At 51.2% G+C, this 13,246-nt stretch overlaps 1 protein-coding gene across 2 annotated transcripts in view; it reads left to right on the top strand.

Moving 5' to 3' along the window:
• SPTB (spectrin beta, erythrocytic) overlaps positions 1 to 13,246 on the top strand; it is a 128,741-nt gene that overhangs the window by 93,799 nt on the left and 21,696 nt on the right. For both annotated transcript variants that reach the window (XR_015252304.1, XM_086709531.1), the window contains exons 16-24: positions 2,297 to 3,053; positions 3,481 to 3,683; positions 3,796 to 3,886; positions 5,270 to 5,416; positions 6,665 to 6,928; positions 7,293 to 7,499; positions 8,123 to 8,212; positions 11,539 to 11,817; positions 12,279 to 12,409. Coding sequence is in view for 1 of the 2 variants with exons in the window: in XM_086709531.1 (XP_086565657.1) it covers positions 2,297 to 3,053; positions 3,481 to 3,683; positions 3,796 to 3,886; positions 5,270 to 5,416; positions 6,665 to 6,928; positions 7,293 to 7,499; positions 8,123 to 8,212; positions 11,539 to 11,817; positions 12,279 to 12,409 (2,169 nt within the window). In the remaining variant the exon portion in view is untranslated. The remainder of the gene's footprint in view (positions 1 to 2,296; positions 3,054 to 3,480; positions 3,684 to 3,795; positions 3,887 to 5,269; positions 5,417 to 6,664; positions 6,929 to 7,292; positions 7,500 to 8,122; positions 8,213 to 11,538; positions 11,818 to 12,278; positions 12,410 to 13,246) is intronic.

Raw genomic sequence — 13,246 nt, forward strand, 5'->3', positions numbered from 1 at the left:
GAACCACAAGATCATGACCTGAGCCAAAGTTGGAGGCTTAATGGACTGAGCCATCTACACACCCCAATCCCATTTTTTTTTTTTAATGATTTGGCCCAGGACCAAACCTGAACTTCTGACTGGCCTCACCAGGGCTGACTGGAGTGGTTCTGTCAGCTTCTTCCATCTTAAAGACAGTGCTGCAGGAGCAACTAGACTTAATTCCCAGCCCATCCTCTCTGTGGTCTCTGCTGGTGGCTGTGGTGAGGCCACACCAGGAAAGGCCTAGAAAATCACCACAGAGCTTCTTGCATGGAGGCACAGAATTTCCCAGGAATCAGGGACTTCTCTGTCTAGGAGAGAAACTGCAAAATCTTTGGGCTCTTGCTCTTCTCTGTCCTGGTATTCCCAGTTCCTCCTAGCCTATCTCCCACTTCTCTTTGCAGACCTCTCACCCCTCTTTAGCAGCTGTTGTCACACCTTGGGAGTACCCACCTTGCCCTCTCCCCAGGCCATTTGCCTAGTTGCTCAGCCTCCTTCCCCCAGGTTCTGAGGGTACAAAGAGGAGTAAGATACTCAGGACCCAATCCTTAGATCAGTACAGTGGTGGTGCTAGAGAGCTGCTCATTGAGATTCAACTCTGATGTCCACCACAAAACCTGCCCCCATCACCCCCATAACCCTCACAGTGTCCTTAGTTCTCTCTGCCTGGTGTACATAGTACTTTATACCAGTTATTTTGTGAGCTTGTCTTAATTTCTCTCTAAATCATACACTCCATAAGGTGAATTCTGACTATGACTATGTTCTCCCAACAGCTAAGATAATACTTATTATACCCTGTGGGTATTCAAGAAAGATGAGCTCAGCAAATGAGCACTCAGCACACTCTTAAGTGCTTCCGTATTACTTACTTATTACTCAGAATGAGTAAACTTGGGTCCAAGGAAAGGGTCTCTGGTGGCCTCAGCCCATGCTGATGCCCAGCTCTTTAGAAGAAGCTTACTGGGGGCTGCAGACCAACCCCAGGTTCCAGAACATCTGCCAGACCTTTGTGTATTTCCCATTTTCATTCTGGCAGTGCATCTTAAATTTTTTTTTTTTTTTAACATTTATTTATTTTTGGGACAGAGAGAGACAGAGCATGAACGGGGGAGGGGCAGAGAGAGAGGGAGACACAGAATCGGAAACAGGCTCCAGGCTCCGAGCCATCAGCCCAGAGCCTGACGCGGGGCTCGAACTCCCGGACCGCGAGATCGTGACCTGGCTGAAGTCGGACGCTTAACCGACTGCGCCACCCAGGCGCCCCTGGCAGTGCATCTTAAGGTCAAGATTATATTATCCATTTCTCAATTATAATCCCAGTTTCTCCCTTCCTCTTCCTCCTCCTCCTCCTCCATAAGGCCACTTTTATTTTCGTTAGAGAGAGAGAGAGAGAGAGAGAGAGAGAGAGTGTGTGTGTGTGTGTGAGAGAGTAGGAGAAGGGGAGAGGAAGAGGGTAGAGAGAATCTTAAGCATCCTCCATGCCCAGCATGGAGCCTGACTCAGCATGGACCCTGGGATCATGGCCTGAGCTGAAATCAAGAGTCAGATGTTCAACTGACCGAGCCACCCAGGCACCCCAGGCCTCTTTTCTTTTAGAAACAAGGTGACCTTTGGGGCGCCTGGGTGGCTCAGTCGGTTAAGCGGCCGACTTCGGCTCAGGTCATGATCTCGCGGTCCGTGAGTTCGAGCCCCGTGTCAGGCTCTGTGCTGACAGCTCAGAGCCTGGAGCCTGCTTTGGATTCTGTGTCTCCCTCTCTCTGACCCTCCCCCGTTCATGCTCTGTCTCTCTCTGTCTCAAAAATAAATAAACGTTAAAAAAAAAAAAAAAAAGAAACAAGGTGACCTTTTTAGGCCTTGGGCACTGTGAACATGGTCTTAGGCATCTGTATGGTTCCTTTAGGGCCACTGGCACCTTGTGTCCTGAAATTGCCTTTAAGTTGATAAATGTAAGGTTTCTAATTATTTTCAGCATTTCAAAAAATCTGGGGAGGTTATATGTTTGCCCAGAATTCAACTACATAACCAAACTAAGCGTCATGGTCGTTCCTTAACTTCTGGTTGGAATCTCGCCTCCTCCTGATGGAAATATCCGATTGGCAGTCTATATTATCTTGGGTAAAATTGGATAAATGAATTTTACTCATCACAGTTTGTTGGGTAGATGATTTTCTTTGGTGTGCAAGATCTATGGAGAGAGACTCTGCTGGGAATCTGGGTAGAGATGCCCTGTGGGAAGGGTTAAGGAAGTGGGTTTCTGTGTCCCCCTTGGCAGGTGGCTGGCATTCCAGACAGTAGTGTCAGAGCGGCGGGAGGCAGTAAACTCAGCCCTCCGGGTGCGTAACTATTGTGTGGACTGTGAAGAGACTAGCAAGTGGATTGAGGACAAGATGCACGTGGTACGGTCCACAAAGGACCTGGGCCAGGACCTGGCAGGCGTCATTGCCATCCAGCGGAAGCTGTCGGGGTTGGAGCGCGACGTGGCCGCCATCCAGGCCCGCGTGGGTGCCCTGGAGCGTGAGTCGCAGCAGCTGATGACATCTCACCCTGAGCAGAGAGAGGACATTGGCCAGCGGCAGGCATGTGTGGAGCAGCTGTGGAAGGACCTGCAGGAAGCCCTCCAGGAGCAGGAAGCCTCGCTGGGTGAAGCCAGCCAGCTGCAGGCCTTCCTGCAGAATCTAGATGACTTCCAGTCCTGGCTGTCCATGGCCCAGAAGGCCGTGGCCTCCGAGGACATGCCCGAGTCCCTCCCGGAGGCCGAGCAGCTCCTGCAGCAGCATGCGGCCATCAAGGACGAGATTGATGGGCACCAAGAGAGCTACCAGCATGTCAGGGTATCCGGAGAGAATGTGATCCGTGATCAGACGGACCCGGAGTATCTGCTTCTGGGCCAGAGGCTGGAGGGCCTGGATGCGGGCTGGGATGCCCTGTGCCGGATGTGGGAGAGCCGCAACCACTCGCTCACCCAGTGCCTTGGCTTCCAGGAGTTCCAGAGAGATGCCAAGCAAGCTGAAGCCATCCTCAGCAATCAGGTAGAGGGAGGCATTCAGGATTGGGAAGTGGGGTTATCTCTCAGGGCAACAGCACTGGTGAGTCTGTGAATGTTCTCAGAGAACAAATTTTGGGGGACTCTCTCTGGCCAATTGGGGGGAAATCCTCTTTGTTCCTTACCATGTGCCTTTTCCAGCCCTGTGTCCTAAACTTTGCCTTCTTCTTGGGTCAGTTACAGGCTGGAGTTGTAAATTTTCCCCTGAGCCATTACCCTTCCATGTGGCTTTAGGCACACTGTTCCTCGGGTGCCGGGGGCCAAGCCTGGGGTTGCCTCTTCCTTGCACAACTCCAGCAGGTCACCATTCGTGCTGTAGCCTATATGGCTGCACACGGTGCTACTGCTTGGCAAGTGTCCTCACTGCCCTCTCAGCTTGTCTTCATCCCTTATCTGGAAACTTGCTTCAACAGGAATATACTCTGGCTCACTTGGAGCCCCCAGACTCCCTAGAGGCTGCAGAGGCTGGGATCCGGAAGTTTGAGGATTTCTTGATGTCTATGGAGAACAACCAGGATAAGGTCTTGAGTCCTGTGGACTCTGGAAACAAGCTGGTAGCTGACAAAAACCTCTACTCAGACAAGATCCTAGAGAAGGTGCAGCTGATTGAGGACAGGTACTCTCCACCCCCAAGGTCATGAGGCCAGAGCCAGGTAGGGCTGGTGGTGTTGTGCATGATTCCCAGGCTTAGCCATGTTGTGAACCGCAGCATCCGGCTTCCCTTCCAGGCACAGGAAAAACAAGGAGAAGGCTCAGGAGGCCTCAGCAACTCTGAGAGACAACTTGGAGCTCCAGAACTTCCTCCAGAACTGCCAAGAGGTGAGGCTGCAGCAAGGCAGGTCACTTTGCAGGAGATTCCATTCTAGGATCAAAGTGCCCTAGGAAGTCCACAGGGAGTACACCAAGGCTGGCTCAGTCAGAGGAGTGTGCTGCTCTTGATCTCAGAGTCATGGGTTTGAGCCCCACGTTGGGTGTAGAGATTACTAAAAAATAAGTAAATAAACTTAAAAAAAAAAAAAAAAGTCCACAGGATTCCAAGTTGGGAGTCTGGAATTTCATGAGGGAAACTCTGGGTATTTGATAGCATAGGTCATCCTCTAGAATCTTTGGTTCTACAATTCTCTTTTTTCTTTTTTTTTTTTTTTTTAACCCTGAATCTACAAAGTCATCTTTTAATTTGCACAGTCTAGGGCAGGGTTCCTCAAAGAGTGGCCCTAGGGCTATCTATATTAAAGTCACCTAGGGCCCTAGTCAAGGCCAGCTTCAAGAACATGCAACCTGTGCATTCATACAGGACCTGTGCTTAGAAGGGCCCCATGCTTGATTTAATGGTCTGTGGTTGCCATCTTGAAATTCTTAATAATTTTGAGTATTTCCATTTTGCAATGGGCCCTGAAAATGATGGAGCCAGTCCTGGCCCTCATTAAATGCAAAGTCCTGGGCCCCACTGAGGCCCCGATGAATCAGAACCTTAAGGGGTGAGAGAGAGAGAACAGCATTTTCAACAAACCTCCCAGTTGGAGAACTGACTCAGAGGTCCTTGTTCAGCCTGGTGTAAGCCACACTCCTGAGTCCCTCCATGAGCAGTACTTCTGTGTGGAATGGTGCTTTCTCTGACTTCTTTTTTGCTCCCATCCTCATACCCCTTTCCACCCTGCCCAAACAACTTTGTTTTCATCTACCTCTGCCCTTGGCACCAACCAGGCTTAGTATGCTGCCAGGACATCTTGGAAACATTGGATGCTTATCACGGTTCTTCCCTCATTGTTAAATATAGGATCTGCCCTTGACTTCTTCCTCAGATAACATTTTCTCTGTGTTTATTAATGATTTCTCACCCTACTGCCAAAGGATGGATTTATCTGTCCATCCAGTAAACACTCACTGAGTTCCTGTAATAGGCCAGGCCCTGTCCTACGTCCTGGAAATATGGAGCGAAGCATAGATATCCCTGGAGTCATACTGCACAGTCTACTAGGGAAGACACTCAGGTGCTTATGTTTTAACCCTGAGACAACACAGGTTAAGTTGCCTGTGCTGGGAGTTAGGAACCAAGAGCTTTGGAGAGTAGTACTCTGCTGTATTCCTACTTCCTCTCCTTGGCCTTCTTCTGCAGCCAGAGGTGGAGATCAGGACCTGCCCTGAGCCCCTGGCCAAAGAGGTACACTCAGAGATTGTTGGACTACCGCTTTCTGTCCACAGCTCACTCTCTGGATCAATGACAAGCTGCTAACATCTCAGGATGTCTCCTATGATGAAGTGAGAAACCTTCAAAACAAGTGGCTGAAGCACCAGGCCTTTGTGGCAGACCTGGCTTCCCACCAAGGATGGTTAGATAGCATTGATGCAGTAAGTAAAGCAAATGGTGAGTGGTGGGGGGCTCTCTGCTCAGATGTGCTTACCTGAATAAGCTTCACTCAGGGCGTAGACACTATCTGAAGCTTACTGGATGGTATAGACCCTGGAAGTGAAAAATTTCTCTAAATAGTAGCCAAACCTTCAGAGCTCCTGGTATATCCAGCCTTGTAGGGTCTGGTCAGAATTGGTGCCTCCTCTGGGTGGCCTGAGTCTAGAGACAGTCCAGGACAGTGAGAAAACCTGAGTTGGTGCCTCAGCATCTAGTGCCAGGACACCAGTTATCTCTGTTTGCCTTCCATTATTCTCACCAGGACACCAGCACCGTCCCTCCCAAGGACAAAGGAGTATATGAGATGAGTAGAGTGGCTCAGGGGACCATTGACCCTCATTATTTGGATGGGCAGGACAACCCCTCATAGATGGGGAGCCAGGGGTCCCCCCTATAACAAGCTTGCCCAAGGGCCCAAGTCAAAAGGTAGCTGGTGGTAGATCTGAGAATCAGTTGCATTTACTCCTCCCTACTGTGGCTGTCCAGGAAAAAGTAGGAAGAAGTCATTGTGGTTGAAGGTGCAGGCTCCAAGCCAGACTGTCCAACTCCTCAACCTCTCTGGGCCTCAGTTTCTTCATCTGAAAAATGAGGGTAATAACAATACCTAGCCAAGGGATGGTGAGCATTAAAGCACTTAGAATAGCCCTTAGCACTTACTGGGCATACAGTAACTATTGGCTATTATTAGCAACATCTATTTCTAGGCCTATGTCATATTATACTGTACTCACCTAAAAGGGTACATTTATTCAGGTGAAAACCAGGTAAGACACACTCAGTAACTGAAACATATCACAAAGGTTAGCAGTGCATAGCCTCTGGGAAAACCATCAAGAGAGAGTAGAGTCCTTTCCATGCTGCTTGTACCTGGATGGATCTTGAATCTTTTTTAATTAAAAAATAATTTAGCATCAGTTGATCCTGGTCTGCAACTCCCCATACTACAATCTCCCTGAGTCCTTTGCTCCAGACATACCCCTCCCTGTCACACCTTCTCCTGAAAATAACTCGGGGGGGGGGGGGGGGGGGCTCATCTTTGAGATGAGCCTCACCTCAAAGATGAGCCTCACCTGAGTTCCAGGCAGATTCTTTGCCTCCCTGACCTCAGTTAACCCCTGGCAACCACTTGGAGCAGGGCTGTTCCGAGGCTGCCTGGCCTCAAAGGGTGAGCCCTCCTGTTTCCCCCACAGGAAGGAAAACAGCTGATGGAGGAGAAGCCTCATTATTTGGCCCTGGTGTCCCAGAGGCTGGAAGATTTGCACCGGCTCTGGGATGAACTTCAGGCCGCCACACAGGAGAGGACCCAGCACCTCTCAGCTGCCAGGAACTCCTACCTGCGCTCACAGACCCACGCCGACCTCAACAAGTGGATCAGTGCTATGGAGGACCAGCTGCGGTCCGATGACCCTGGCAAGGACCTGACCAGTGTCAACCGGATGCTGGCTAAGCTGAAGGCACGTGAGTGGGTTGTAGACTGGGAGTGTTGGAATAGGAGATCTTAGGAAGCAAATGTGCAACCTGAAAGTAAGTACTCCTGTTCCTCTTAGGTGGGCTTGCCTTTATCAAGCAAAAATGTCTCCTGGTTCATAACCCATCTCCTACCCCTTTGTAGTGAAGACAGGGATCCGGGGTTAATAAAAGCATGCACCACAAGTATAGGACAGGCACTTATGAGGCAGGAAGGATGAGTGGGGACACCCAGGGAGACTTCCTGGGGGAGGTGGGGCCTTTAAAGATGAATGGGATACGGATGATGATGAGGATGAGGGACTATCCAGGTGCCAAGGTTGGTACTGACACTGTCCCCTTATGCCCCAGCGTGTGGAGGACCAAGTGAATGTGCGGAAGGAGGAGCTGGGGGAGCTGCTTGCCCAGGTGCCCTCACTGGGAGATGAGGCAGAAGACACAGACGTGAGCATCGAGAAGCGGTTCCTGGACCTCCTGGAGCCCCTGGAGAGGAGGAAGAAGCAGCTGGAGTCATCCCGAGCCAAGCTGCAGATCAGCCGGGACTTAGAGGATGAGACGGTGAGTGGGTACAGACCCCCCCTAGAGGCAGGATGTCTGGCTGCAGCCCTAGGGAGTTTTTAAAGATTTCTGGTCCCCTCATCTCCTTATCTCAGAAAGCCAATGTGATTATTGCATTAAATATGATGGTAAAACCAGTGCTTTTTTTTTTAAGGGTTTTTTTAATGTTTATTTTTGAGAGAGAGAGCATGAGGGGAAGGGACAGAGAGAGAAGCCCAAGCAGGCTCCATGCTGTCAGCACAGGGCCCAATGCAGGACTCGATCCCACAAGCTGTGAGATCATGACCTGAGCCGAGATCAAGAGTTGGATGCTTAACTGACTGAGCCACCCAGGCCTTCGACCAATGCTTTTTGAATGGTAACTCAGTTATGGACTTCGGGGCAGACAGACTTGGGTTCAAATCCAGCTATGTTACCTGCCCCGTGTGTGACCAGGAGCAAGTCATTTGGAACCTCATAATATCAAACTGTCCCCATCTATAAAATGGGGGCAAAATCCTCATGGGGCGTTGGGAAGAACCGGGGAGACACAGCAGGAAAGAGCTCTGTCTGACCCAGGTGAGTGTGTGGGGAAAAGTTGACCATGACCATCATCAGCTGCCCCTGCCTTCTGGTCTCTACAGCTGTGGGTGGAAGAGAGGCTGCCTCTGGCCCAGTCAGCAGACTATGGCACGAATCTACAAACTGTACAGCTGTTCATGAAGAAGAATCAGGTGAGTCCTGCTTCACCTGGTTAGTGTCCCCACCCCCACCCCCACCACCTCCTCCCTGCCCCTGCCCTTCCCAGGGAGGAACTCCCAGCCTTGACATGCAGAAAGCCAGCAACAGCAGATTATTATTCTCGTTGGTAGCGATGAGGCTCACAGACCCCATAAAAAGAGAAACTTTGGTGATGGCAGAGAGAATTCTGGGAAGTCCATAGCAGAGCCGGGCTGGTCAGGGGATGTCCAGATGTTTAAGGATTTGGGGGCATTTAGACCCATCAGAGCATACGTGAGTGCAGGACCCAGAAGCCCTGGCCCAGGGTTTGTTGTGCTTTACGGCTTCTGTATCCCATGGCCTCCCTGAAAGGAAGCCCATAGTTCCTGATTTCTTTCTCAATAATGACTTGCCCCTCTTCCAGGGCTAAGCCTGGCCCTCAGGGTAAGTAGGACCCATTTCTCCCAACACATGAGAATATTTGTGGGGCTCAAACCCCATTAGGAAGCCACTAAACTTGGTATCTGAACCTTTGGAACAACATCCACTTGCTGTTTTGCTCTTTCTTAAGCCTGATGACCCTAGTTACTTCTGTGGCCCTGGTGAGACTCCTGGAAGTGAGCAGATGCCATATTTCCTCCTATGTCAGGAATACAAGTATGCTCTTGTATCTTCCAAGAGGATACAGCTGCATGGGCTCAGGGTGTCTCTGTGTCCAGATGAGCTGGCCACAGACCCTACTCTTGGGCAGAGAGTTGCCCCTGCTGCCCGGTCTCCTCTCTGGGTCAGGGAGTGGGGGCAGCCACAGCCAAGAGCAATGAGAGCCTGGGAACTTATCCCAGAGAAGAGCAGTGTGTCCCAGAATGCCAGTCAGTATCACAGCTCCTTGGGGAAGAAAGGTCAGGACAGATAGTACTTCCTCCAAACAATAGCAGCTGACATCTGCTCACAGAGCCCAGCTGCTGTGCAGGGGTCTGATTTACACTCAAAGAGGTGTCTGAAAACTCTCAGACCCTTTGCTTCCAGTTGACACAACCTAGTCATAAAGCCTCCAGTGGGCACAGGGAGGGACTTGGGCCAGAAAGTAGTAGATGGGGATTCAATTAACGTCACAACCTCCATTTAAAAGAAGGACACTGGCAGAAGAGTGTATTCTTGGGGCCTCAGTTTCCTCAATTGTAAAATGAGCCAACATCGCTCCCTGCAACACTAAAGATTTTGACTCTGTCTAACCTTGGTGTTATTGCCAAAAGACTCTGAACTCCCCTGGATGAAGGTTGCTATTTCAGGAAAAGAGCAAGACAAATATGGATGGGGTTCCCCTAATCAAGAAGGGAAAGGTAGTCTCCTGGAAGATCATGGCTGCCCTAGTAAAGACGACTTTAGACTAGACTCGCTAAGGCTTAAATCTCCTTTCATCACTCCCTCTATTGCAGTGGTTCTCAAAGTTCAGTGTGCATCAGACTCCCCTAGAGGGCTTGTTAAAACACAGTTGACTGGGATCCACCTCAGGTCTACTGATTCAGACTCTGGGAGTAGAGCCTCATAATTTGCATATCTATCAAGATCCTGGGTGATAATGATGCCATGGGTCTGGGATCCCACTTTGAGAACCACTGCTCTAATGGCTGTCCATTGCAACTAGAACAAATCCTGCAAGGTATGAATGGTTCTCAACTTTGGCTGCACATGAGAATCACCTGAGGGAACTTTGAAACCTAAGAATGCCCAGTTCCTGTGTCAGATAAATTAATTAAGGTCTCTGGGGATAGGGCCCTGACTCTGTATGTCTTCCCAGATTATTCAATGTGCAACCAGGGTTAAGAACCACTGTCCCACCTGATCTGGCCCCTGCCTTCCTCTAAAGTCACCTCTCATCACTTTGGCCCTCCTTATCACAGTATTGTAGCTTTCCTGGCCCTGTCTCTGGCCTACAGATAGTGCAGGCTTGCTTCCACCCCAGGGACTTCACACTCACTCTTCCGTCTTGCCGGCAACACTCACGCCCCAAGTCTTTGTGAGGTTGCCTCCTTCTCGTAACTCATGCCATCTCCTCAGGAAGGCCCTTTCTGACACCCCGAGCTCAGGTAGCCATCAGCACGCATCAGTAGACATTGTTCATCTCATTGCAGTATTTTCCTCATGGTACCCATTATCCACATTTATTCACTTATTTGCATGCTCACCTTCTATTCCCTCTACAACAGCGTAAGCTTTATGAGGGCAGGGGTTTTATTTATCTTGTTCCCAGGCTGTCCCTAGAACCTGGAACAAGGCCTTGTACCCAGGAAATAATAAATACATGTTGGTCACGTGAGGTACGAAGACTACATCATAAGTGAGCACACCGCATGGGAGCCGATAAAGGAATTGCTTAAAAAGAGGGAGCGAAATACCTTGTAGGATCCCTTGCAGAGGTCGTAAGATCTCAGGAATAGTAAAGAGGCACACGGAGCTGACACCATGGGTTGTTTGAATTCAATTAGACGGACCACAAAAAATTGTCAGAATTGAGATTTCGGGTCGAAAGGGTAAAAAGGCATTTCAGCAAGTTGGGTGACTTGTGGATAGTGCTGGGTCTGTAGATTTTAAATGCTGACAGTCACTGCACTACTTGTGTGTACAGCTCTTGCCCCCGCCCTCTGGGTGGTTTTAAAGGCCACAGGCAAATTGTACAAAGGGAGGAGAGGAGGTGTAAGGAGCCGAGAGCCCACACACAAGAAACAAGTAGGCTTGGGGCTCCAGGACCCAGAAAGTAAGTCCCACGTGGGTCATGGCCCCCTAAGGAAAAAGGTGACCTAGACACCAGAATGAGAGGAGAATGCTATTTTGGTGGCTAAATGCTTAAACAGGAAATAATACAAAGTTCACAAAAGATTTGAGGCATGGAAATGGGGAGGCGGGGAGCCCAAATCCTAAAATCTGAACAAGGAGTAACTGTCAACTGTTGTACATGGAGCCAGAGATGCTAAAATAAGATATCAAGGCCATTTAAAAATTATTTTCCTTTCCTCCAACAAGTACAGCTAAGAAGCAAGCTCTGCTGAGACACAGGGAGCAGAGAGGGCCACGTTCAAATGCCGCGCTGCCACTCTTTGCCCACATGTTACCTAGCGGCTCCTCACTGCCCTCCGTGCTCCTCTCTGACGGCGGGCGGAGGGTGCTGGGTGGTGCCTAGCGCCGCGCCTGGCACGTGGTCAGGGGCAGTTTTTACGGCCACCACCTGCTCGGCACTAGCTTTTCCGTGCAGGAGCCTGCCCGCGAAGGTGCCAGAGTGCAAGCCTGGCCCCCCTTTGTGGCTGGAGAGCCCCGCCTCTGAGCCCTTCCCCTCCGCCCACAGACCCTGCAGAATGAGATCCTGGGCCATGCGCCACGGGTGGAGGACGTGCTGCAGAGAGGGCAGCGGCTGGTGGAGGTGGCGGAGGTCGACTGCCAGGACATCGAGGAGCGCTTGGGGCGCCTGCAGGGTTTGTGGGACACCCTGCGGGAGGCAGCGGCCGGGAGGCTGCAGCGCCTGCGGGACGCCAGCGAGGCACAGCAGTACTACTTGGACGCAGGCGAGGCCGAGGCCTGGATCAGTGAGCAGGAGCTCTACATCATCTCCGACGAGACCCCAAAGGTCGGCCCGGGCTGGGGGGGGTCAGGCTGGGGCAGTCGGGGGGCAGTCACACCTGGTACGTCCGGCTGTGTGAGGATACCCGCTACAGCATACACACTGCAGTCAGGTGCCCTGTCTGCCAACTTAGATTTGACCTAACCCAAGATTTCCTCACCTTTCTCATGCCATGGATTCTTTACTGATGGACTGCCACGGGAGGGATGGGAGATGAGGTGTGCGGGATATCTAAGCAAGTTCTCCTGGGGTCAGAAGGGTGGAGCTGGGCCTGGGAGGGTAGGAGTCAGAAAAGAACCAAGAGGAAGGTAGGATGTCGTGGGAAAGGAATCACAGGAAGGAATCATGCACAGTTTTCTTTGTGTGTGTCTGGGGGGGGGGAGGGTCCCGTGAGCCTGGCTACCCCCCCTCCCCCCCAGTCTCGAGCACCTCCCTGAGCAGGTGCCCTGACAGCCGCTGCCTCCTAGGATGAAGAGGGCGCCATCGTGATGCTGAAGCGGCATCTGAGGCAGCAACACACGGTGGAGGAGTACGGGAGGAACATCAAGCAGCTGGCCTCCAGGGCCCAGAGCCTGCTGTCTGCAGGCCACCCTGAGGGGTGCGTGTGCACCAAGAGCGACTTGGCCGGGGCCCCACCAACCGGGATCCCTGCGGGTCCAAGTGGGAAAATAGCAACAGTTTTGGGGAAAATAGCAACAGTTTTCATGGAAACTGTGGGTTTGAGAAAACTGCTGATTGGCCCAATTCCATTTCATGTTTCGGTTTTGTGTGAGTAGCTTCAAACGGGGCCAACTAAAAGCCTGATTTGCAAAAAGATCAGAAAATGCAATAGCAAAACTCCCCTCTTGGTGAACCAAGAGGCCTAATCTTTCGTAGAGTTAGATTATGCTAAGAGACACTGAAGAGTAACTTCGCTTTTCTCTTTGTGGTCCAGAGGATACTTCAGGATCTCACAGTGTCTCAGCAAAATCATTGTGTGGGCATGAAGGTAGAAAACCGACACCCATCTAGTTGGTTCTGCACAGATGGGGGCCCACTGGGTTGCACACCTCAGGCTGCACCTCCCACCCCGGGCTCAGCCCTGTCCTCAGCTGCCCACAGGGCATACACCACTGTGGGGTTTCAGCATCCACCGCAGCATCTCTCAGGGGAGCCCCAGGGGTTGAGCGCCTGGGACCACAGGCCCCTCCCTGCTGGCGCTGGAGCCCGCTCACAGTGCTGCTCCTTCAGCCTCCTTGGAGGAATATGGAGGGGCTTCTTTTTTGTCTCTCTAAGCTTCCCTGGGTGATGGATAATGGTGGGAGGCACCTTGAGGCATTCTGGGCTCAGGGATGGTTCTTTTTTTCTCCCCAGCACTTCCCCGGGGAACGCTGCTGTCATTTCCCCTGCCTTCCCTCCCCATGTATCCCTGCCACAGGTGGGAGGAGTACATCAG

This window comes from Puma concolor, chromosome B3 (genome assembly GCF_028749965.1).
Source record: "Puma concolor isolate L17-30 chromosome B3, mPumCon1.1.hap2, whole genome shotgun sequence".
NCBI classification, from domain to species: domain Eukaryota; kingdom Metazoa; phylum Chordata; class Mammalia; order Carnivora; family Felidae; genus Puma; species Puma concolor.